The 25,436-nt window shown below is 44.9% G+C and overlaps 1 protein-coding gene across 3 annotated transcripts in view; it reads right to left on the reverse strand.

Moving 5' to 3' along the window:
- The window catches only part of HECTD4 (HECT domain E3 ubiquitin protein ligase 4), a 190,406-nt gene that overhangs the window by 29,272 nt on the left and 135,698 nt on the right, over positions 1 to 25,436 (reverse strand). For all 3 annotated transcript variants that reach the window (XM_039229794.1, XM_039229724.1, XM_039229639.1), the window contains exons 42-55: positions 25,244 to 25,408; positions 24,681 to 24,850; positions 23,734 to 23,849; positions 16,673 to 16,776; positions 14,706 to 14,867; positions 14,444 to 14,592; positions 14,084 to 14,163; positions 11,889 to 12,052; positions 11,058 to 11,295; positions 9,940 to 10,076; positions 9,383 to 9,509; positions 5,827 to 5,964; positions 4,241 to 4,377; positions 1,842 to 2,002 (exon numbers count right to left, since the gene is read on the reverse strand). In XM_039229794.1, the coding sequence (XP_039085725.1) occupies positions 1,842 to 2,002; positions 4,241 to 4,377; positions 5,827 to 5,964; positions 9,383 to 9,509; positions 9,940 to 10,076; positions 11,058 to 11,295; positions 11,889 to 12,052; positions 14,084 to 14,163; positions 14,444 to 14,592; positions 14,706 to 14,867; positions 16,673 to 16,776; positions 23,734 to 23,849; positions 24,681 to 24,850; positions 25,244 to 25,408 (2,048 nt within the window). The remainder of the gene's footprint in view (positions 1 to 1,841; positions 2,003 to 4,240; positions 4,378 to 5,826; positions 5,965 to 9,382; positions 9,510 to 9,939; positions 10,077 to 11,057; positions 11,296 to 11,888; positions 12,053 to 14,083; positions 14,164 to 14,443; positions 14,593 to 14,705; positions 14,868 to 16,672; positions 16,777 to 23,733; positions 23,850 to 24,680; positions 24,851 to 25,243; positions 25,409 to 25,436) is intronic.

Here is a 25,436-nt window from a genome sequence, read left to right on the forward strand (position 1 = left end):
GGATGTGCAAGCTGAAAGCCCTTACTGACCCCCCAACAGCTTTCTCCTCAGATTTCAGAGGCTGCAGTTGGAATGAGATTATTCTGGGTTGGCCCGGCAGCCCCTGCTCTGACTCTGCAGACTGTTAATGCCTTTGAAGCCACAGCTGAGCCCTCACCACTGTTTTTCTAAGTTCTCTCTCAAACCCACACGAGTACTTCAGACAGAGCCTACCTCTGATGACAATCCAAACTGGGACCAGAAAGCCAGTCACTTTATTTTTTTTAACATTTATTTATTTTTGAGAGAGAGAAAGACAAAGCATGAGGGGGGAAGGGGCAGAGAGACAGGGAGACACAGAATCAGAAGTAGGCTCCAAACTCTGAGCTGTCAGTGCAGAGCCCGAGGCAGAGCTCGAACCCACAAACTGTGAGATCATGACCTGAGCTGAAGTCAGAAACTTAACTGACTGAGCCACTCAGGCACTCCCTTCAGTCACTTTATTGATCAACCCATACAGCTTCTTATTTCTCCCAATACCCAGATCACAGCCATAATACTGAGAAGAAACATCCTACATCTGGAGCCTGATTGAAACTCTACAAAGCACTGTGCCTTTTCACTCAGCTATTAGTCAAAGGTTTATAAGTTACAACTGATTTGGGGCGCCTGGGTGGCTCAGTTGGTTAAGCCTCCAGCTTTGGCTCAGGTCATGATCTCATGGTTTGTGGGTTCAAGCCCTGCATCGGCCTCTGTGCTGACAGCTCAGAGCCTGGAGCCTGCTTCAGAGTCTGTGTCTCCCTCTCTCTCTGACCCTCCCCTGCTCACACTGTCTCTCTCTCTCTCTCTCTCTCTCTCTCTCTCTCTCAGAAAGAAAAAAAAAAAACCACTAAAACTACAACTGACTAAATAAAGCTTTAAAAACTTTTAATAGTATCATACTGATATTCAAGCATATGTTTTGGGATCCTTCTCAATAGATATTTTGAGTTTACAATGTGAGCCAGGCCCAGATTCGGCACTGGGGGCTCTAGCAAAGGAGTCTGTTTTTAGGAACCTCACATTCCAGGAGGAGGGGACACAACACAAGAAATGAATTTAAAAAAGCAAAAAACTCAGGTCCTGGAAGAGAAGTGAAATGCAGTGCTATGACGACATTGTAGCTTCGTGCTTACTTTAGATGGTGAGGGAAACTCTCCTGGGAAGGGGGACAGACTGAGATCTGAATGACAAGAATGAGACAGCCACGCGACGTTCTGAGCCAAGCACTCCAGGCCAAGTGGAGAGCACACGCGGGGCGCTGCCGAGGACACAAGCGGGTGTGTGGGAGACACAGGATGGCCAGCAAGGAAGTACGTGGAGGGGCAGAGGATCTGAGGCTCGGGGTGGGGGGTTCGTGAGGCAGGTTAATAACGAATTCTCCAAGGGAAATGGAAAGCTGTGGAAGGTCTGAATTAGAGGAGAGAGATTACTGATCTTTAGGTTTTAACCCACAGAGTGCAGGCATGTGCGTCCTTGGAGATCGCCTCCCAGTGCAGGGCACAAAGCAGGTGCTCAGGAGTCAAAGACCGAGAAATAAGCTGGCTGTTCACACGGTGCTCAGACAACCTCTTAGTGATCTCTTCCGGACTGGCTTTACTCTTTACAGCTTTCCCATACTCTTCCCATCTCCAGCCACCGCTCAACCACGCTGGGTGACACGGGATCCCACATTTCTTCCCAACTGCTGCAATTGTGCTGTTATTTTACTAGCTTCTTTCTCTCTCTTAGCTTTGAAGGAAAACTGGTCAACGATGAATGGTCCGTTGGTAAAACACAGGAAGTGAATTTCTGTGGTCCACTAGAAAGAAGGGCTCAGTTACCTGTGAATCTGAAGGTTGGTATTGTCCAGCGTGACCAGCCCGTTGGTGGCAGTCCTTCGATAGCCTGCTGGGGGCCTTTCCAGCATGTCAATGGGATACCAGTATCGGACCAGCACACCTTCACTTCGGAGGTACGTTTCTACCTGCACCAACTCATTTACCTACAACAGTTAAAGGAAATGTCTATTTGACTTTCTGGGCACTGATCTTTCCCCTCCAAGTTTTAAAATACATGTATTATATATAAAACCAAAGTTTTGTAGTAATAAATGTTAGTTTCATGTCACTGATTGAGTCTAACAGTTCAAAGACATCTGGTTAAGTATTGATAGTGTGTTGGGGCGCCTGGGTGGCTTAGTTGGTTAAGCGTCCGACTTTTGCTTAGGTCATGATCTCGCGGTTCGTGGGTTCAAGCCCCGCGTCGGGCTCTGTGCTGACTGCCAGCTCAGAGCCTGGAGCCTGTTTCAGTCTGTGACTCCCTCTCTCTCTGACCCTCCCCTGCTCACGCTGTCTCTCTCTCTCTCCTAGATATAAATAAAAACATTAAAAAAAAAAATTTTTTTTTAAAAAGTATTGATAGTGTGTTTAGTTCTTTCATACCAGTTTTCAAATGTTAACTGGGATGTACTCATGAGTTAGAAATTAATTAATTTAGATTTCATTATTTTTTAAAGTTTATTTATTTTGAGAGAGCGAGAGAGTTCCAAGCAGGCTTCACACTATCAGCACAGGGCCCAGTGTGGAGCTCGAACCCACAAACCGTGAGATCATGACCTGAGCCGAAATCAAGAATTGGACCCTTAGCTAACTGAGCCACCCTGATGCCCCTTTAGATTTTATTGTTTAAGTAATCTCTATACCCATTGTGGGGCTCGAACTTACAACCTCAAGATCATGAACTGCAGCTCCACCAACTGAGCCAGCCAGGCACCCCAGGAGTTAGAAATTTAAACACAACAGTGCTATAGTTCCGTAATAATCAGTACATACTGTTTTATGTTCACTGTTCTTATGTTAATAATTTTGTAAAAGCAGGGACTCTGACAGCTCTTTTACTCAGGAAAATTAAAAGGGAACTCAGGCATACACATTTTTGGATTCAAATCCAAACATAATTTTTACTTAGGATTAGTAGAACAAAAAGAATTAAATTACTTGAGAAATAATTATTATTTTAGCAAAATTTCTTTTTTTCTAATTTTTACTTGCACACATTTCTACTGCTAAAAACCACTGTCAGTTATATACTTTCTGACAACCAGGATCAGAAATCGTATCAGAAGGCAGTAGGACATTAACAGTATTACCAATGGAATTTTCTACTTTATTTTTTTAAATGTTTTTAATGCTTGTTTATTTTTGAGAGAGAGACAGAGCATGAGCAGGGGAGGGGCAGAGAGAGAGGGAGACACAGAATGCAAAGCAGGCTCCAGGCCCTGAGCTGTCAGCACAGAGCCTGACGTGGGGCTCCAACTCCTGAGCTGTGAGATCATGACCTGAGCCGACTGAGCCACCCAAGCGCCCCTGGAGTTTTCTACTTTAAAGTTTACCTTCGTAAACCACCAGTCCAACAGCCTCTCTTAAAAATTTAATGATTCAAAATTAAGTTTGAGTACAATGGAGTCAGCAGAAGATGTAAAATTTTCCATTTCAAAGCATTAGTGGCACCTAACATTACCTGTGTCTGTACCTCTATCTAGATTCTAGCTTATCTACATAGAGACAGATCCTTTTTTATCAGAGATCCTTAGGCTTGAACTATTGGCATTCATCAGTTTTCTTGCATGAGAAACTTCTCAAGTGTCAGCATGTGCATGCAGCCGTAGGGATGTAGTCAACGCTTTCACACAGGGCTCTGTTCTAAGAAAGCTTTGGCTTTGCCCTCACGCATCCTCTGTTCCTTCCTCCCCACCCACGCCCCAACCCCCACCGGCCACCGAGAGCCCATGGATTTAATACGCTCGTGTTACATACCAAGAAACTGAGGCTGAGAGGACCACTGAGATGTCACGATCAAAATCATAAAACTATTTGACTTGTGTAACAAGTCATGTAACAGTCATGACAATGAAAGATCACCCATTCATCAAGGACAAGGGGAGAGTTCTCCCTTGAAACTTGGGTAGGTATAACGTAGGGACGGTCTGAACATGGCTGACAGAAAATAATGGCGGAGGCGACGTGGTCTGAAGAAGCTGACGGCGCTGAATGTTAAGAGCTTCTCATCTATCATCAGCCCTGAGCTCCTGGTCTGAGCCCGTGAGAAAACCTCAGGAGTGAGCATTCGGCTCGCTTTCTTCATCTCTAGCTGGGGAGTAACCCATCCTCATGACTGCTTTTTAAGGCACATGGAGTCTGGGCATGAAAGTCTCCATGTATACGAAACACTCTCTACTTACTGAATCAACATCTAACACGACTCCATGAAGCCCAAAGGTTTTCAGCATCCCTCGGATGGCGAATTTGGGCAGAGCGGTTCCCACAGTACTGCTGGCTACGTTATTGCTGTCTGGAGAGCGGGTCACTACTGTGAGACCTGAGGAGGGCAGAAGAAGTTTTTTCAGAAGCAAATCCCATTATCATCTTGAGACCCTGTATTTCAGGGCCTAAGACAGCACTACAGCACTGAACAGTATCTCAGTTTAGCTGCAAACTAAAAAAGTACAAAGCTCAGTCTGGAAAACCATACAACTAAATGTTGTAAGAACTCTCATAATAAAAAACAAGCCAACCAAAAAATTGGCAAAGGATTCGAATAAACCTTTCTCTAAAGAAAAATGAAAGATACACATGAAAAGATGTTCCACATCATTAGAATTAGGGAAACAGAAGTCAGAGCCACAATGAGATACCACTCCACACCCACTAGGATGGCTGTAATAAAAAAAAAAAATAGTAGAAATGTTGGCAAGATGTGAAGAGACTGGAAGCCTTATACACATTTCTGGCGGGAATGTAAAATGCCCCAATCACTTTGGAAAGCCATCCAATAGTTCCTCAAAAAGTTCAACTTATTCTATGACCCAGAAGTCCCATTCCCATATATGTACCCAAGAAAAATGAAAACACGGGTCTACGGAAAAAAAACAAAAACAAAAAACCTGAACACCAAGGTTCACAGTAGCATTCATTACTCCTAAAAGCCAGAAGTTAGAAACAGCTCAGATGTCCAACATTTGATGAATGATTTTAAAAAATGGGGTATTTTCTATACAATGGAATATCACTTTGCCATAAGAAGGAATAAAGTACTAACACATGCTACAACATGGATGAATCTTGAACAACTGTGCTACATGAAAGAGGCCAGACACAAAACACCCCATGCTGGAGGACGCCATTTATAGGAAATGTCCAGAAGAGGCAAATCTAGAGAGACAGAAAGTAAATTAATGGGGCTCAAGGGAAGGAGACATGGGGAATGGTGGAGGACAGGACTTCCTTCTGGAGGATGAAAATGTTCTGGAATTAAGAGGTAATGGTTGGGTGGTTGTACAACTTTGTGAGTATACTAAAAACTGAACTGTATACTTTAAAAGGGTGAGCTTTATGATACGTGAATTATATCTAAGAAAGAAAAAAAAGTAAATACACATTCCTGCCCCTGTCCCTGATGTTCTGATATTTTTATGGAAGTCTAATAATGAGCAGTTTCAATTTGTGTTTGTGCTTTTCCGGATTTTTGTTTCCTCAAAATATGCAATAGATTTTTAACCTAAGGAATAAACACATGCTATTAAAATTCTAAAGAGCACAGTGCAACCACACATTCATGGTTAATTAGCTCAGCGGCTACGATCGAACCTGGCAAGCCTATCTGGAACCCTCTGCCCACACCCCGCAGCCCCCTCAGCACATGTGCGCCACCGGACCGCGCACGCCAGTGAGTCTGGGACACGCACAGGAGGCCAGCTGGGGCCGCGCGGAAACCCCACTTCTCATTCCAGACAAAGTTTCACAGATGAAGTAAGAGGGAAAGCAAAACCTTTTCGAACTTTATCAATCGTGAACTTGTTTGCTTCGTCTTTAATGTCTTCGATGGTGGGAAGATAAAGGTCTCTCGGGATGCCACCGTTCTCCTCGTACAGGAATTCGACCGTCTGTCGGGCAATGTCCACCATGCCTAAAAAATATAACCGCACTGGTAACTCTCCGAAGAGCACCCCATCTTCTGTGTCCACCATGACACTGGCCACACCCGAGGGACTCTCCCAGCCGCGGTCTGTAGGGGTACACAGCCTTTGAGGAGGGGGGCTGTGCAGGGGCTAGCAAGTTTAAAACACTCGCTGCCCTGCCTGTAGGAACCTCTCAAATTTCTCCCACAGAAACACAAGCACGAGCCTGTAAGGATACAAGAATGCATCCCGCGGCACTGCTGGGAAATCCCAAAACGGGAATGACGAGAGCATACATCAGTACAGCGCAGTTAGAAATGATAGTATGTCATTGTGCAGCCATTTCCTTTGTGTCTGAAGAACCAAGTACAAGACAAATGGAGAGTTAGAAGTGAGGAAAAGGTCTCTTCTGATTTTGTTCACTTTTGTACGCTGTGTGATTTTTACTACAACAAACACGTGTTGCTTAAGAAAGACCGAGCTACATCAACCTCTCCTACTCAGCATCAGAAGTCGCCCCGTTCTTCCTTCCTGGAGGGAGAACACATCGTTATGTTCAACACAAACAGCCACTATTAATGAATAGTTATTAATTAATTTGGAGGCCTACAAGCCTCCAAATCCCTGATGAGACAGCACTGTGGGGAGCATGGAGAGGTGGGGTACAGTGTCTCCATCTGCTGTTGCCGCCGTAGCTCGCAGCACACGGCCCGGGAAGTGTGGGCACAGACACAGGTGCGGACACAACTGCGTTCGCACAAGGCTTATTTCCATCACACTCGCCTCCCACTCCCCTATTTGCCGGCCTTGCTGTAGGGAGAAGGCATGGCAATTTTCTGAGCACAGGGGAGGAGGCTGCAATTAGAGAAGGATGCTCAGAGAAAGAATTGTCAGAATAGACCAGAAACGTGGCCTGATACTGAAAGACTGTGGAAAAATAATCTTGGCAACGTTTTCTAAAGGAACAGGGGAGAGGAGAAAACAAATCCTCTGCTGTCTACCAAGCGGGAATCCGGGAACACAGGAAAAGGCCGGGCTCAAGCACACACACGGGGTGGTTTCATTAGCCTTCCTTGGGGACCTGTCAACAGGAGGCTGACACAACTCACAGAGGTGGACCTTTGGGGACCATGAGCCACCCCCACCCTCCTTTTCACTTCTGCCACTGCTACACTGAAGGAGATTCTATGCATGCAGTAAATGTTTTACGTTTAGATTAATATAATTCACACAACCGGTCACGGCCACATGGATGGGACCCAAGAGAAAGGTGTGGCAGGATGCCGCGGCAGGCGCCAGAGACACTTATGGGTGAGTCATCAGTCCGCCTCTGGTCCAGGAGCCACCTCTGGATGATCACATTTCCTCCCGTGCTGTCTATACTTCCCCCTAACTGAACTGCGAGCACAGAAGGAGAAGGCACGCTTGGCCACAGACATCAAGGACAGCTCCAGCACCAAAGGGTAAAAGAAAAATCCGAACTTAAGCAGAACCTCGTTGAAATAAAGGCACGGCAACCTACGATCATACAGAAGAGCTTTCTATTTGCATACTGTGAGTTCTTTCCCCCTTTCTTACCCTCCCAAACAGCAAGAGGTACCAGCCCCCTGAACAAACAGCACTTTACATTTTCCACGGTAAGCCTGCTGGTGCCGACTTAGCACCAGATCTCCGCTTAAATACCAGGTAGAGAAGCCACGCTACATCAGGCTGCCCTGGACGCTGTGGCCTCCCGATCTACCACCCAGCCCTGACTACATGTCGTCAGTTGCTGCCCACTGGGATATACGCGGTGAGAGAAGGGACCCTCCCCGTCTCGTTCCCAGAGGCTTTCTTAATTCCCTAGCCAGAGACCCAATATCTGAATGTAGGGACAGATGAGTAATTGGGAGGCACTTGCTAAATGTAGGGACGGTTAAGTGATGAATTAATGGTTGGATAAAAGCCACTAGAATAAAGCCCTCCCGAGTCTGAATGGCTGCACGCGTGTTCCAAGGTGGGCAGTAACGCATCTGGCACCACATCTACGAAGCGCAAGCTGTGGAGTGTAGGAGAAGATCTGTTCTGCACTCTGACAGAACACAAAAGGGCATTTCTCTCTGATGCTGGAAATGAATGGGGAGGAACAAATGCTCTTTTTATCTCCAGGATCTACTACATCAGATTACGTGGCTCCTTTGCTCACCACCTCCCAGTGGCTTCCTGTCTCGCACAGAATACAATCCAAAGTCCTCACGCGCCCAACGCTGGTCCCTGCCCCTTGCCTCACGATCTGCTGCCCCTCCTGCGTGCTCTCCCCCTGCGGCTACACCTGCAGCCCAGCCTTTCTGCTGCTCCCCAACCACCCCAGCTCACCCCCCACCGAGGGTCTTCCTAATGTTGCTCCCTCTGCCTGAAACTCTGGACACAAGAGGAGAATACCGTCTGCCCGGAACTGGGTCAGCAGCTCAATCAGGGCTCCGGTAAGAGCCGGAAGCAATCGCACCAGGGCAAGCCCACCAGGGCCGGGAGGTGTGGCTACGCCCACAGGTTAAGTTTAAACACTTTCTCAGCTTTGGGGATAGAAAGCATTAAAGGGAATTAGTCCCGGTGCCAATATGGGAGAAAAAAATCACTGGACATCTGGGACTCAGCATATAAACTGACCAAAAACCAAGGATCTTGCGGGGGGCTTTTCTCTTTGTTTGGTCCTAGTCTTAGAACAAGTTAAAAGAGGAGCACAGCTGCTCACGTAGAACAAAAATGACACTTCTTACTCATCTTCCCCCTACTCCCCAGGCCACCATGTCGGGGGTTGGGGGGAAGCAGGTATTTCAGAAGATGAGGAAAATTCTCTGAGGAGAAACTGCTACGTGTACCGAAGACTCACTGCCTGGGGTCAAACCCTGCATCACTCTTTGCTGGAGGAACTGTGACGGTGGGAGGAACATGCCCACCCCACCACCACGGCGGCACCTAAAACTATATGGACTGAATGCTTCCTATGTTCCAGACACGGCTTGAGGGAGCTTTATCTGCATACAGCAGGTATGTCTCATCACAGGTGAGGTGCCTCCCATCACCAGTTCCATTTCAAAGGCGGGGAAAGCCTAGAAGGGTGCAGTCGCTTTCCCAAGGTCACACGGACAGGAAACAGCACAGCTGCCCCTGGAGAGCCCAGGTCACGTGGCCATCCGACTTCCCACTGTAGCCATTTCAGCTTCATCTCAGCAGCTTATCAACCCCAGCACGGAGTTAAGTGGGGAGAGAAAAGCCTGGCAAGGAAAGCCGGAGACCGCAGAGCTCAGTAATGGCATGGCTAGAGGACCTGGTTAGGTCTGGCCTGAGTGCAGGCGAGCCCCCCTTTCCTGATTTACGTCTACTTCCATCTAAGCACATCCCTTCAGGTCATGAAGTGGCTCCCGAGGAAAGCGCAAAGCTCCAGACCTAGTTGTAAAGCACCCTTTATCTGGTCCAGGCCCGACTTCCGCTCTGCCTCGTTGCGGAAGCGTCTTCGGATGGTAGGAAACACCTTGGTCTCCCAGGCTTTCACCAGCAGGGCGTAGTGGTCCTCCTGGAAGGAGAAGGCAAATGCATGAACAGAGAAGGAGCGCCCTTCCCTGGCTCACAGCTCTCACCTCCTCCGCGGCCAGTCTCAGAAACACCCCCTCAGACGCCTCAGAAACACCCCCTCAGACGCCAGGGGAGAAAACAGTGGGAACACAGCAAGCCCTCCCTTTCCCGCTAAAGCCCAATGGGCACTCCACACGATCCCTGACCTCACTGCGATGTCACTATCAAGGTACTTCATTTCTCCCACGCCCGGAGCAGCACTGGGCAAACGAGCCCAAAAGGCATCGTTTCCGAAAATGATGAAAGGTGAATGCTCCAGACACTGTTCAAACACAGGGACACGGCAGGAAGTGTCACCACTCCAGCCTTGTACCCTCAGATCAGAATTGTTCCTGGTGGCCTGTCCTGGTCAAGGGCTGAGGGCCTCGCACCTGTGGGACGTCGTCATCGTCCTCGTCATCACTTTCGTCATCCGCAATGGGAGGCGGGTGGGGGTCCGGGCCAGAGGTGATGAAATTCTCATAGCTGAGTTCTACTTTATAATGACAGGAAGTGTCACTGTCGTATTCTGTAACAGAGCACAGTGACAGTGAGTTATGGGCAAGAGCAGGCCAGAAAAATCATGACCTTCCGCCCCTCAGACAAACCACAGTATCTTTATTTGTGTGAAAGATCCCAGCACTGGGGAGGGATTCTGATGCGCAAAGCCAAGGCATAACAAATCATGTGTCATTGTCCTGAATCCTAAAATAGTTGTATGGGTATAATTCATTCAATTCAGAGAAGAATTTGGAAAGTTCTTCATCATGAGAAAGAAGTAAACAGTCTTAAAACAGTTTGCAAACTAGTATCTCAAGGGCCAGATACAGCCAGTCTGCAGATAACTTTAGTTCAGAAAGCTCAGTTTTATTCGATTATGAAGTTTTTCAAGTAATCAGGAAAGTTTTTTAATGCACACCTAATACCCACCACATAAATTCCACAGTTAGTGTTTCATTAGTCTTTGATGACCTCAGTTTTAAAACAAAAGATAGAAGATTTCAAATAAAATCCTGGGTTTGTTTATTTTTGAGAGACAGAGGGAGAGAGAGAGAGAGAAGGAAGGGCAGAGAAGCGGGGGGGCAAAGGATCCAAAGTGGGCTTGTGCTGATAGCAGAGAGCCAGATGCAGGGATCAAACTTATAAACTGTGAGATCACGACCGGAGACAAAGTCGGACACCTAACCGAGCAACCCAGGCACCTCTAAAATTCTAGGGTTTTTAGCTATCTTATGAAAAGTGGATAATCTCTCAGGCTCGAAGTTCCAGGTGGAAATATCCTGCCAGCACTAAGTAATGCCAGGCTTCCTGTATGGGTGGGATGCGCTTTCTAATGTCCCATGCTGCACCACCAGAGCCCACCCACCGCCCCGTATCCAGTGGGCACCGGAGCCCACCCACCGCCCTGTATCTGGTGGGCACTGGAGCCCGCCTATATTAGGATTTATGATGAGACCAGTAGCATCTGCACCCCAGGGAGTGGCGGGCCCAGGGGGAGGAGGTGGCTCACGTTGTTGAGCAGTGGCCACGGCGGCAATGCGGCACGGTGGCCCATGAGTGCCCGGGTCTGAAGCAATGCTGGTGCCGGCGTCGTTGTCACTGTCAGATGCCATGGCAAAGGGCAGGGCCTCAAAGTTAGCGCTGATCTCTTCTGCCAGATCGGTGCACAGGTCCGCGGCGTTGCGGTGGGCCTGCCCTTCTGCGTAGGCGAACGGGCGGGAGCCAAAGTTAGCACGAGTCTTGGTGTTCTGGGAAGGAGATCAAATAAAGGATGTGAAAGGAGTTAGGGTTGTTTATTTATTTATTAAATACTCCAAGGTGAGTGTCCCCAGGAGGATGGCCCCAGCTCTGGGAGAGCATGTGGAGCGAGGCAAAGGGGATGGTGGGACCACGTGCCCAGGCCAGCATGTCTCCCCTCCCCCCCACCTCACTCTCCTACAAGACTGTGACCTTTCTTGTTCCCAACACTGTTCCTTTCTGCCTGATGCCACTGCACAAGCTGCTCCCTTCCATGGGGACATTTTTTCCCTCCAACTTTGCCAAGTTAAGACCGGTTAATAGTCTATGCCTGGCTCAGGCATCGCCTCTTCAGGGTCACATTTGCTTTCCTGAAGTCATCAACTTGCAGTCATACTGTGATGGTTAATGTTACTGTCAGCTTAACTGGCCACGGAGTGCCAGACTAAACATGATTACGGGGGGTGTCTGGGAGGGTGCCTCTGGATGAGATCAGCGATTGAATGGTGGACGCAGTCAAGGGGATCGCCCTCCCCAGTGTGATTGGGCATATGGTCCAAATTACTCAGGAGACTCTGCTTTCCTTCCCAGTAAGATAACCTGCCTTCTTCTGAATATGAACCACGGGCCACATGCCACCAGAGACGTCTTCCAGATACGGAGACAGGCGCTGCCCGCAGTACGTGAAGTACACCCGGCCCTTGGCTGGCTGCCCTGGGGGCGGCGGCGTCCCCTCGGTTCTCTCCCAGCCAATTCCTGCCACGTCACCTAAGGCAGAGGACAGGAAGGAAACATCTTGTTTTCCCTTTTACTGCTTATAAATAAACTTCCAACTGCAACCAGTGTGCCGCGGACGAGCTTTGTTTATGCCATTTGTAACAACTGAAAAAGGCACGAAGCTACATATTGTACTTGATTATTATAAAGTAACACAACAGAAATAATTTTAAAAACAGAAGTCAAAACCATTCAGAAGATCTAATGTCTAAATTAGTTCCCACAATTACATATTTTTTTAAATTTTTTTAATGTTTTATTTATTTCTAGGAGAGAGAGAGAGACAGCGTGAGCAGGGGAGGGTCAGAGAGAGAGGGAGTCACAGACTGAAACAGGCTCCAGGCTCTGAGCTGGCAGTCAGCACAGAGCCCGACACGGGGCTCGAACCCACGAACCGCGAGATCATGACCTAAGCAAAAGTCGGACGCTTAACCGACTAAGCCACCCAGGCGCCTCCCCACAATTACATATTAAATTTAGCCTTTATTTTCCTGGCAGCCAAGACAGAAAGGGAAAACATTTGGTAGGATTTTTTTTTTTTAAACAGAGGAATGTTAAGTTTTTCTCTATTGACACGTGGAGAATTACTGATGGCAAAATGGTAAAAAGGTAGCATTTTCTCAGTGAGTTTGTGAAAGATTTAGATATGGTGTTAAAAATATAAACAGACACTTAACCGACTGAGCCACCCAGGTGCCCAGTTGAGATTCTGTTGTAAAAAGTGAGTTCCGATTCCTACCCACATACATTTCTCTAAGAAGGTAGCATGTTTACGTGGGGTCCAGTCCAAAAAGTTCAAAAACCAAAATGGGACCCAATAAAACAAATGTAAGTGACAAATAAAAACTCTTATCTATGGCTCCCGTGTTCTCCCCAAACCTTCCTTTGTGCTAAAAACCTGTAAATACTCAGTTGAAATGTCACAGCTGTGCTCCAGAAAGAGACAAATAACTGTCAGGAAGTTATCTCCAAGTCATAACTTGACCATACCCGAAAATGCTACATTCCCCAAAAGGTGCAATTTAACAATCAGCTCAAGTTAAGTGATGGCAAAATTACCCGCAGCCAGCTGTACGAGGTTATCTGGTGGATGGAGTACCTTACTCTTCCCTATCTGAGTAGCCCAGCCCATCTACTATATAGAGTGATTTCAGCTTCATTGATGCTAAGGTACACTGTCAAAAATAAGTAGCCAATATGTCTGGGGCTTTTTTTTTTTTTTAAGTGTTTATTTTTGAGAAAGAGAGAGAGAGCATGAGCGTGCGCACAAGCAGGGGAAGCACAGAGAGAGACAGAGATACAGAAGGTGAAGCAGGCTCGAACCCACGAACCGTGGGATCATGATTTGAGTCAGTCGGATGCTTAACCGACTGGACCACCCAGGCACCCCTCCCTGAGGGCTTCTAATGGCCAAGGACAGTGCCTACATTTTGTTCTTTTGCGGGAGCAGGCAGGATGAATACCAGTTCATCTACACAGAGCAAGTGACTTATATGAAGGCTAAAAATAAAAGGAAAACCTTTTTTTTTTTTTAATCGAATTGACTATGTGACTGAAACATCCAGGCAGGTTTACTGAAGCAGGACCTGATGCTTAGGCTCCCGAGAACAAAGTCAACAGCACGTTACCCACCGATAGCGAGTTTTCAAGTGCCTCAGGGCTGGTGGTATAGAAGGGGGGGTGGGTGGGTGTGTGTGGGTGTGTGTGTGTGTGTGTATGTGTGTTATTTATCTGCTCATCAATGAAGAGCTGACAAAAGACCAAACTTCAAACAGAAGCAAAACCTCAGGTTGTTCTAATGATGAACAAATGAAAGTGGATTTGCCTCCTGCCTTACCAAGTGGAGGCTCCTCAATGATAAGGGCCTCCCGAAACCAGGGGTTTGATGTAAAGTAGCAGATGGCAATGACAAGTACTTGGCTTTCACTAACAAACTGCCCACTACCAGTTGGTAAATTAATCTACATTTAATCTATTTAGACAAAACCAGGGAACAACAGAAAAAGTGCCTGCGGCACTCACCAGGAGAGAGAGTCACGTCCAAGCGCACGCTCTTCCACTGTAATAAACTGGAGCCATTGTAGTGCACCGCTCGGCCGTTGCTATGACAGGAAGCGAAGGAAAGTCAAAGACAAGGCTGACTGGCCAACACAGAAGCAGTTAAGTCGTGAACAGCCCCAGGGGCTTCAGTAGCATCAGAGAAATTCGAAGAGGAATCCTAAGAGCTATTCTCTTTCCCTAAATTTGAATATACTTCCAACTGCTATTTTATACATTTATGGAGATTGAGACTATGAGGATATTATTTTAGTATTAAATACCCACACCTGCCCCCCGCCCCTTTTTTTTTTTTTTTAAAGAACAGCAATAGTAGCCACTTACTTATGGAAAAGACAAGTCCCCACTGGATTGGTCCAAGCCCCATCTCGTTTCTCTGCTTCTGTAGCAAAGCCAAAGGAAACTATTGGTCCAGTGTCGTCATCAGTATCTCCATAGGAAACAATTTCAATTTCCCAGTAAAAAGATGGGGCCTGAGGAAACACCAGAAGTGGGCAGGCAATCAGAAGGCTCAACTTGGGTCCCTGGCACTTGCTTTTTCTTTCAAATATGAAGGAGAGAGGCAAGAGACCATGTGCTTTCTCACCTGAACGGGCAGTGGTGAGGTGGCATAGATAAATGTGCCCCGGGGCAGACCACCCCCAGCGCTGGGGTCAGCCAGGAAGGTGACTGATGTCAGGCGCGACGAGAACATGCACGCTCGGACGGGCGGGAACACTCGCGATGGGCTCCAAGTGATCTCTTTGGGCTGTGAAGGGGGAAAGTGTCTCATTCAATATCACTGCAATCACAAATCCCTGAACCCCCTCAAAGAAGGAAAATTTTATCTAGTGGTATAATATAGGTACATCTTTTACGAACGTAGCTTGTTTTTCCAAAGGAAAATGGGTCTTTATTTAAAAAAAAAAAGGCAGTTTCCATTGCTATGCCCAGCGTGGTTTTCTGGAAATTACCACTCTTAGCTCTTGAACGGTTCACTCTGCTACTTACCTCTCTTCTCCTTCTATGCTTATAATGCCATTTTTAATATCCCTTCAGGACATCACTTCTGTGACGAAAAACCAGGTTTTAATTCCTACGTCTCTCCTTCTCCACCCACATGTGCACGCAGGCCCTCACCCCCTTGCCCTGCTTGTGTGATTACAAACCAAGCTGCAGACCCATCAGTGGTCAGAATTTTTATTCCTGTGACTTACTATTCAGCCCAAAGCCAAGAAGTAATATTATACTTCCTTTTCTTAAACAATTGTCTTTTTCTTTCATAATTTTTAATAAATCTCATCCTAAACATCATGCTTCTCTGTTGACAAAAGCTTATTTTTTTTACCCCGTGAATTTTGTTTTTATCCGAAGGAAAGGCCTGAAAGGTGCATAAAGTGATTAGCTCTGGGTCATTCATCAAATCACTGTGGTGGAAACTAGAGATAATGCAGGTAACAAGAAAAGCCGGCATGGGAAAACTGAGGCACAAGTGCATGCTGGACTATAAGGTTATGGAGGGAGAAAAGCTAGATGGCAAGCGGTATGGACAACACAGATCTGTGGTCATGAAAAAGTACAGGTGACACATCACGTGGCTATGCTGAAAACGTTAACCAGAGATGCTGAGATTTCAGGTTGACATTTTGTCCTTTATATGTTTCTAATTTTTTCTTTTGAAATAATTTCAAATCTACCGAAACATCACAATAGCAATTTTTGTATATTCTTACCTAGATGCACTGATGTTTTCAGATATAAATCACATAACATATAGTTCACCCTTTTAAAGCGTACAGTTCAGTGGTTTCTGGTCTATTTGGAGTTGCGCAAGCATCACCGCCACCCAATTTTCAGTGTTTTTGTCCCGCTTAAGCCCTTCCCCTTTAGCAGTCACTCCTCACACCCCTTCCACTCCCCCCACCCCAGCCCCTGGCAACGTCTACCTGCTTTCTGTCTCTAGATCTGCCTGTTCTGGACACTTCATACGTGACATCCCAGAGCCTGTGCTCTTTTGTGACTAGCTCCTTTGGCTTGGCGTAATTTCAGGGTCTCTCCCTGTCATGGCATGTGTTACTACTTCATTCTTTCCAAGACTGAGTAGCATTCCATTGCACGGACATATCCAAAGAAGACATCTTCCTTCATCAGGTGATAAACATTTGGGTTGTTTCCACTTTTTGGCTATTATGAATAAGCTGCTAAGAACATTCACAGAGGTACCGATTCTTAACACTCCACCACTTGTGTTTTTTAATCACCTCTCAGTCTCTCTTTACATATATACGCTTATTTCTGTAAGACAGACTACATACCTAAAGTTTTGGAAAAGCTTTTTACTGTTATTGATAACATAAGAAATTATTTACAAATGGAGTTTTGCTCCTTTGCTGTGATCTTTCAATATTCAGGATGCCAAATCAATGTCCTAGGACATTCAAAGACGACAGCACGTCATCACACAGAGTGACTCCCTCCAAACGGCTTTGCAAATGCTGATCCTAAAGGTCACTCATGTGCCACTTGGTATCCTTTAATGCGGTGCGCTGCGGCCGCGCACGGCCCAGGGCTCACCTGTCTCCGGTCGGCCTGCAGTGGAGGCGGTGGGGGCCGAGCACAGTCCCGGTAGAGCATCCGCAGTCGTTCACACTGCACCTCCACAACGGCCAGTCGCTCTCCTGGAGGGGAATCCACCGAATACGTGAAAATAAGTCCCCTGACCCCCGAGACAGCATCAAGCCTTTTGGAGTAGGGCCAAGGCAATAAATTGCTTCTAAGATTACTCAAAATTCTTACAAAAGAGCAAATACCCTGAGATATCTTTGTCTACCACACACAGCTCAGCAGACAGCAATGTGGTCAAGTGTGCGTGTTCTGAGGTTGAGCTGCCTGGATCCAGAATATGGCTTCATAACTGAGATATATGCCATCTCCCTTCTGATAATGGAGGGAATAATGGCACACATGCCTCACAAGGTGGTTGTGAAGATGAGATGAAGTAACACAAGTGGAGCCTTTAGCCAAGTCCCCGGCACAGGGCAATCACTCAATAAATGGATGCTCTATTCCCAGTATAGAAATTGACTTAAAAAAAATCTAGTATATGGGACATCTGGGTGGCTCAGTCAGTTAAGCATCCAACATTGGCTCAGGTCAATGAGTTCATGGTTCGTGAGTTGGAGTACTGCATCTGTGCTGATGGTGCCGAGTCTGCTTGAGAGTCTCTCTCTGTCCCTCCCCCACTTGTACACGGTCTCCCTCCCTCTCTCTCTCTCTCAAAATAAATAAATAAACTTTAAAAAATCTAATATCTTTTTAACATCTTCTATGATCAAAGCACAGTGCCGATGCTGGAGAATACAAAGATACATGAACCAAATTTCCCATTCTAGGAGGACAGAGGAGATGTGTGCATGCATTTTCACGTACAAGAAAGAACACTGTCCAAGGATGCAGTATGTGATAGGATCTAAGCACAAACACAGGCATGGAGAAGAGGGTGAGGACTTCATTATGACCCAAGAAGGCTTCATAAAGACAGCATTAAGTTCGGTTTTAGAAAAGAAAGGGTTTCAATAAGCAGAGAAGGAAGGGAATTGCAGATGGTCTGGCAATATGGGAAATGGTCTAGGAGAGTCAGGAGTCAGAGGTCTTAGGCGTACCTCATTCTACACACAAAAACAACTCAAAGAAGGATCAAAGACCTGAAAAAAACCTTACAGCTAAAACTATAAAACTCTTAGAAGAAAATATTTGTATAAATCTTCAACTCTGGATTAGGCCATGGTTGCTGAGATCAAGGCCACCAAAAGCAGAAGCAACAAAAGAAAAATGGGATAAAGTGGACTTCACAGAAATGAAAAACTTCTGTGTTTCAAAGGACACTCCTAATGAAGTGAAAAGACAACCCACAAGATGGGAGCAAAGATTTATGCTATTATATCTGATCAGGGACTAGGACAGCTAAAATGATAAAGAACTCTTACAATTTAACAACAAAATGACAACCCAATTAAAATGGGCAGGGGATACAGACATTTCTCCAAAGAAGATAAATGGCCAGTAAGTACACAAAAAGATGTTCAACATCATTAGTCACAGGAAATGCAAATCAAAACCACAGTGAGATACCATTTCACACTCACTAGGCCAACTGTGATCAAAAAGACAGATACCACAGAAGTTGGTGAGGGTGTGGAGTAATTAGGACTCCAGTACAATGCTGGTGGCAATGTAAAATGGTGCAGTCACCGCAGAAAACAATTCCTCAAAAAAGAAAGCAGTTCCTCAAAAGTTAAATGCAGGATTACTATAGGACTCAGCAATTCCACCCCTATATATGCCCAAGGGAAGTGAAAACATATGTCTACATAAACTCTTGTATATAGGTATTTACAGCAGCATTATCCACAATAGCCAAAAAGTACAAACAAGTATTCATAATTTCATCAGTAAGCAAAATGAGATCTATGCATACAAAGGAAAATGATTGTGCCATAAAAAAGTAACGAACCTCTGAGATCTGCTACAACATGGATGAACCCTGAAAACATTATGCTAAGTGAAAGAAACTGGACCAAAAAAAAGGACAAATATTGTACGATTCTACTGATCTGAAGATGAAAATCCAGAGAGACAGAAGGTAGACTAGAGATTACCAGGAGCTGGGGGAGGGAAAATGGGGACTTACTGTGTAATTGGCACGAAGTTTCTGTGTAGGATGTAAAAGTTCTGGAAATAGATAGTGGTGATGACATAGCCCTGTGAATATACTAAAGCCCAATGAAGTGTACACTTCAAAATGGTGAATTTTATGTTAAATTTTTTTTCATTGAAAAAAAAAAAGAGGTCTTAGGAGAAAATAAGAAGCAGTCCAGGGGTGCCTGGGTGGCTCAGTCAGTTAAGTGTCTGACTTCAGCTCAGGTCATGATCTCACTGTTTGTGAGTTCGAGCCCCACGTCAGGCTCACTGCTGTCAGCCTGTCAGCGCAGAGCCCGCTTCCAGTCCTCTGGCCCCCCTCACCCTTTCTGCCTCTCACTCGCTTGTGCTCCCCTCCCCCCCACAAAAAACGTAGTCCTGTAAAAGTAAAGCACAGAGGTTGCTTAGGATATTGGTGAGAAAGTTATTGACTCATACCACATGGACAGACATCCGGCACCTAATGCAAGGCCAGGCCATGGGATGTGTGCCCCAACCTTTCTTTACAGTTGGGGTGGGACACACCCAGGCCTGTGCTTCCCAGGGGACAAATCAAAGAGGAAACTATTCAGTTACAGGATTCATGGAGTCCGTTATATACGTATACTAACTAGTCATGAAGAACCCATCTTTGACAAACACTGATTATTGTTCAAATTAAAAATTTATCCCAAGAGAATTTATACCCAGAATATCAAATGACCCAGCGAGTGATATGGGCAACAATGTCCTTACAATCAAGCAGTAACTGGTGTGCAGATATTTCAATGATGATGGCTTGAATCCTATCAAGTCAGGGAAAAGCAATTCTTAGGGGGAAGAATGGCAGTTATCTGGCAGGGGTGAGGCTTCTCTGCTGAAGGTAGGCTTAATGTAAGAGGAGTTTTTAGGCTATCTAGTGTGAGAATAAAAAGTTCCTACATTCCATATGCAGAAAAGGCAAGACCCAGAGTCACAAGTAACGACCAGAACTGGCTGTGAACTCATTCTAGTCTGTAAATGACAACTGTGCTCAGGAAAGCCAGCCTCTTAGTGACAGCTCCGTGCTCTTGACAGCCACACAGAGCAGGACTTCAGCAAGCTCACTGTGATGTGGAAAGACAAGGTGCAAACAGTGACAGTTGGGAGAATAATGCATATGTCTAAACACAAGAGAAAAAGCACCTGACTTACGAAGCTGGTAATGGAAATGGGTAGGAAAGGGGTAAATTTCAGGAGCATTTCAAAGGAAGAATAGAACATGGCAACTGACTGAATGTGGAAGGATAGGAAGGAGAGGTCTGTTTGACTCTGTATCAGAGACTCAAAATAGTCTGAGTATGTCCTGCAACAGGGAAGTCAGAAAGGAGACCTAACTCTAGAGGAAATAATGACTGGTTTTAAATGTGGGCTATTTGTGGGGGTGGGGGTCCTTCTAAGAGAAAGAGCTGAGAGGCCTGGCTCGCAAGGGAGGGAATGCCCACAGGCAGAAGCTGTGAAAGCCCAGGGGTGGCAAGGAAGCCAAGAAGGTGGGTCAGGCAAAGCTTACAGCAGCTTCCTCAGGTGAAGCGGCTTCAAGGTCAGGGCCCCTCCTATCACAACTGCCCAGGCCCACCTTCAACTGATGGTTCTGACTTTTGGGTGGAGCTTGGAAAGAAAGCATTTTAAACTTCTGAGCTTTCAAAGTCTGAGAAGAACCTCTGGCTCAGGGAATGTGTAGATTTAAAGTAGGGAGAAGGAAAAACACCTGAATCTGAGAAGTTCTGGCTTCTTTAAGAATAAAACATGGGAATTTTGGGGTTTCTATATACCTTTTCTTCAGTATTCATTTCTGTTTCCTATGCTATTTCAGCTGAAAGAGCAGTTAACTTCACAGAAGTATTTCTTCATGGGAAAAGCTCTGTAGCATAGTGCGATCTTCCTAGACCAAATGGAATTAGGTATTCCTTTCCTTGGTTTAGAGAAGCTATAAAATTTAGATAGGAGTAACTCAACATGACAATGGCCAAATCTTCTGCTTAATTCCAGATAAAGTAAAATACTGGAAAAATTTCGTTGAAAAAAATTTTTTTTCATTTGAAAGAATCAGATATTGTGTTTAAATTTCCCAGGACGTTTTCATACACAAAATAAAAAATCTTGATACGTTAAAAAATAAAAAGCGAAGAACTCTTTCTCTTCTACCCACCACCTTGAATCATTTATTAAACAGCATTTCTTCTAAGGAGAGTCTGAGACTCTCTTGTGGGCTAGAAGAATCCACTGTAACCCAGATGTAATCTAAACTGTAATCCAAAGTAACCCAGCTGCAGGGGTTGGTTGGTTGGTTGGTTGACTGTTCAAGGGTAAATGGCTGAGAAGCTAGCAAACTTTAATATGTACTTTAAACCTCCAAGAGCTTTTTTTGGTAACTTAATAAATGAATCATTAAGGACAATTACATTTGACATAAGACACCATTTTAGGATGTAAACTGATGTCGATAAGCTCACAGTCTTCTCCTTTTTGACAATAAATACTTCAACATTTCTATCCAACTCTTTGTGACCACAGAGTTCCTTTCCATTAGGGAGAATGGGTTAAGTAGGTTATTATTAAAACCATTTGGGACTCCCGCTCCAAATTACGATGATTCTTAGCTTATACATTAAGTACCGATGTTAATTTCACAAATCAAGACTCCCTTATTCTATAAAATGTACAAAGGGATACTCAAAGAGTCCTATGGAAAAGTGACTGATTTATTCAGCAAGTACGTGGTCGCTAAAAATCGATAATGTAGGTCTTACAATGCAACCTAGGCCAAGAACACTAAAAAGCAGAGATAGGGAACTAGGGCCCAAGCACAAGTACAAAGCCAAGTTATGGACAAACATTTGGTGACAAGCAATTTCCCCTGAGAAGCCTAGCAAATTCCTTTCCTTCTATTCTTATTCTTATGCTCAGGGTCTCTCTGAAGTTTATTAACTGGCTCCACAGTGCTACCCTTAAAAGAGGAGGGAAATTTGACGTGTAAAACACATAAAGAATAGAGAGAGCAAAGACCAACCCACAGAAATTGGTACCACATGAAAAAAAAAATGTTAGTAAAGAGATTAGATAGTGGCTGAAAAAGCAAATGGCATGAGAAATAGTAAAAAATATGGATAATAAAATGACTCCAACACACACAAAGGATAAAACTGAAACCATTAAGGAAGTTAAAGATGCTCATTTATTCCATACGGTTCATGAAAAGGCCAGCTGTAGAGCACTGGAGAATGCTAATCTAACTGGAACAATTTCACGTAGAGTCCAATTACATCCTTGGGGACAACGCATACGTTTTCCCTTAAAAACACCCAAGTCAACGACCAGTTTATGAGAAAGGTGAAGACAGGGGACACATCAAATGACAACACATAGATACAATCCACAAAATCCAGACTTTGGGAAACCCTTCAAAGAAATGAACTGTAAGGCAAAAACATAATGAGAGGAATCTAGATTTTAAAAGGAAATTCAGAGATATAGCAATGAAATTACAATATAAGAATTTTAGTTGGATCCTGATTCAAACAAATACAAGTATGACTTATGAGAAAATTAGAACACTAACTAGATAATAATATCGAGGGACTACTGTTAATTTTTCAGATGTGATCATGGTATTGTGGCTATTTTTTTAAGAGTCATTTTTTAGGGGCGCCTGGGTGGCTCAGCTGGTTAAGCGTTGGACTCTTGGTTTTGGCTCAGGTCATGATCTCATGGTTTTTGAGACTGAGCCCTGCATCAGGCTCTGTGCTGACATGCTGACAGTGTGGAGCCTGCTTGGGATTCCCTTTCTCCCTCTCTCTCTGATCCTCGCCCACTTATGCTTACTCGCTCTCTCATAAATAAATAAACAGATAAACAAACAAATAAATAAATAAAGAGTCGGGGGAGGGTGCCTGGATGGCTCGGTCAGTTAAGTGTCCGACTTTAGCTCAGGTCATGATCTCACAGTTCATGGGTTTGAGCCTCACATCAGGCTCTGTGCTGACAGCTCAGAGCCTGGACCCTGCTCTGGATTCTGTGTCTCCTTCTCTTTGCCCCTCCCCTGCTTGTGTTCAGTGCACACACACACTCTCTCAAATCTAAACATTAAAAAAAAAAGAGTTGGCATTTTTTAGAGACACATACTAAAATATTTAAGGGTAAAATGATATCTAAGAGTGCTTAAAAATAATCCAGGAAGGGTATAGCATAGATGAAATAGGACTCACCATAAATTGATAACTGTTGAACCTGAGGGTTCATTATACTAGTCCCCTTATTTTTGTGTTTGTTTAAACTTTTCCATAAACACACACACACACACACACAGATGGAGGTTAGTGCAAACTCCTGACTGTGAATTCAAATGTAGCCAGTGATAATAGTCAGAAAGTATCTGTAGCCTTACAGGTTCATAGTTCTAATAGAGAAACACATGCAGTGAAATTAATGGAGGACATGGACATGGTCCTCAAGTTAAATGAAAAAATGCTGGTCTCCAGGGCGCCTGGGTGGCTCAGTCAGTTAAGTGTCTGACTTAGGCTCAGGTCATGATATCACCATCCTTGAGTTCAAGTCCTGCTGTCAGGTCTGTGTCGACAGCTCAGAGTCTAGAGCCTGATTTGAATTCTGTGTCTTCCCTCTCTCTCCCTCTGCCCCTCTCCCACTCAAGTGCTGTTTCTCTTGCTCAAAAATAAAAGAAAAACAAAAAAAATTTTTTAAATGCTGATTTCCTACTTTGTACGTATTAAAAGCTGTTTACGTTTCCAGGCCTGGGATAAAAGTTGTGATAGGTGCTGTCCACAGAGCTCAGCAGTTTGGGGTGTGTGTGTGTGCGTACGCACGTGCACGCGTATACAAATGTTAGCATTCCGTCATCAAATTGGAAATGTGCTGACAACACTCAGTAAAATCGAGGGGAAAGGAAAGCCACAGGTACTTACCCGCACTGCACTCCTGGGCTACTAGGTTGAGCACTTCAACAGCTGCGGGACACTGTTGTATGAATTCTTCACAGAATAAGCTGTCTTCTAAAAGCTGGGCCATGACCAGGCATGCTCTTAATGTTAAAAGATTAACAATATTTCAAAGTCATCAGTGTTCATTCTCTAAAAACTTAACTGTAAAAGCATTTCAATCAATTCTGTCCTGTAACTTTCAAAAAGGTTCAGGCTCCCCATTCCTCTTTTTTCTCTGAGCGGGACTGATCTCACTTTCCCGGTGCCTCACAAAGTGCTGACACCGCTGCACGAGCAGAGAGGGGAAGAGTGGTTGCCATCTCTCCTAAAGGCGGACACAGAGTGCCATGTGAGAAACCAGCATCGGCTCTTAAAAATGTTCCCTCCAACTGCGCTCCTCAGGAAATACTGGTGTCCTGGGAACAAGAAGGACCAAGATGCTTGGAAAATCTGTATGCGGATCTCTCACCTAATTCAAAAAATGCATCTTAGAACTTTCTAGAAGTCTCGTTGCCAAAAGAGAAACTTGTTACAGTTGTTTTGTGCTAAATAAATGCATTTGCAAGAAAATGCTGCTCTTCCTTCTGACACCAACGCATGAGGGCAGCCCCTAGTTTGCTTCTCATAAGTCTGGAAAGTGGCGGACCAGGCGTATATTAACGTAGCCCCAACCATTTAAATCCATAGACCACGCCTTGATTGCTTACTTCTTTTCTTAGGGGAACAGCTGAAGTGTTTCAAAGTGTAGAAATTACACAATGCAACACAACTTGCAGAAATTGAGGAATGCAACATAAAGGCAGTCAACAAAGCTCAAGAGAATGGTCTTTGGTCTCCTGTTGGCATGAACTTCACCTGTGGACCCAATAAGCCGGGAGTGGAGGCCCCCCCCCCCTCCGAAGGAGCCCCACCTCTGTGGCCCGGGTGCTCACCTTGTTCTTATTTCAGCCAGGAGCCGAACGACTGCCATCACAGGAGCTGACCCATCTCCTGTTGCAGGAAGTGAGGTATGAATAGAGAGACTTCCCTCCTGAGGAAGCAACATGGACTGGACTGCCTGTACTACCTTCTCAGTAATGGACAGTTTATGAAGAGGCAGTGCCTGATGGTGGTGGGGGGGCATGGCAAAAAGTTAAATTCAAGCAGTTAGTTTATAAGAAATGAGGGCATTATTATCTGGAGTTAATTCTCAAATTTCAGTTAAAAAATAAAATCACCATACAGAAAATAGCAAACTAGACCAAAACAATTAAAAATACAATATACTGTGGAATATTTCTAACCAAAGAAATGAATCTTGTCATCTAGCTGAAAACATTCATAGAAATGTTACCATTAAATAATATATAAATGCCCAATATATAAACACACATCCCAAGTAGCATTTAAGATACCCAGGTATTTGTGCCTCTGTACTATGAATGTGCATATTACTCATTACAGTCTGGTTACCATTTGCAGTGACATGTAATAGTGCATTTAAAAATCACCTTACCTCTGATCTTGGAACACAAAGTCTAGACAATGGAATAGTCAATGTGTCTGATGCTTGCGAAGTCTTTCTACAGTCTATGGGTGGGAATCTGACTGTAGCTATACCTTCCTGTTCATTGATAGAAGCCACTACTCCGACGCTTCCTGATACTCCTCTACCTAAAACCTAGAGACAACGATGGATTAGAACTACC

Source organism: Hyaena hyaena, unplaced genomic scaffold (genome assembly GCF_003009895.1).
Source record: "Hyaena hyaena isolate Hyena2069 unplaced genomic scaffold, ASM300989v1 scaffold_0, whole genome shotgun sequence".
Lineage (NCBI taxonomy): Eukaryota > Metazoa > Chordata > Mammalia > Carnivora > Hyaenidae > Hyaena > Hyaena hyaena.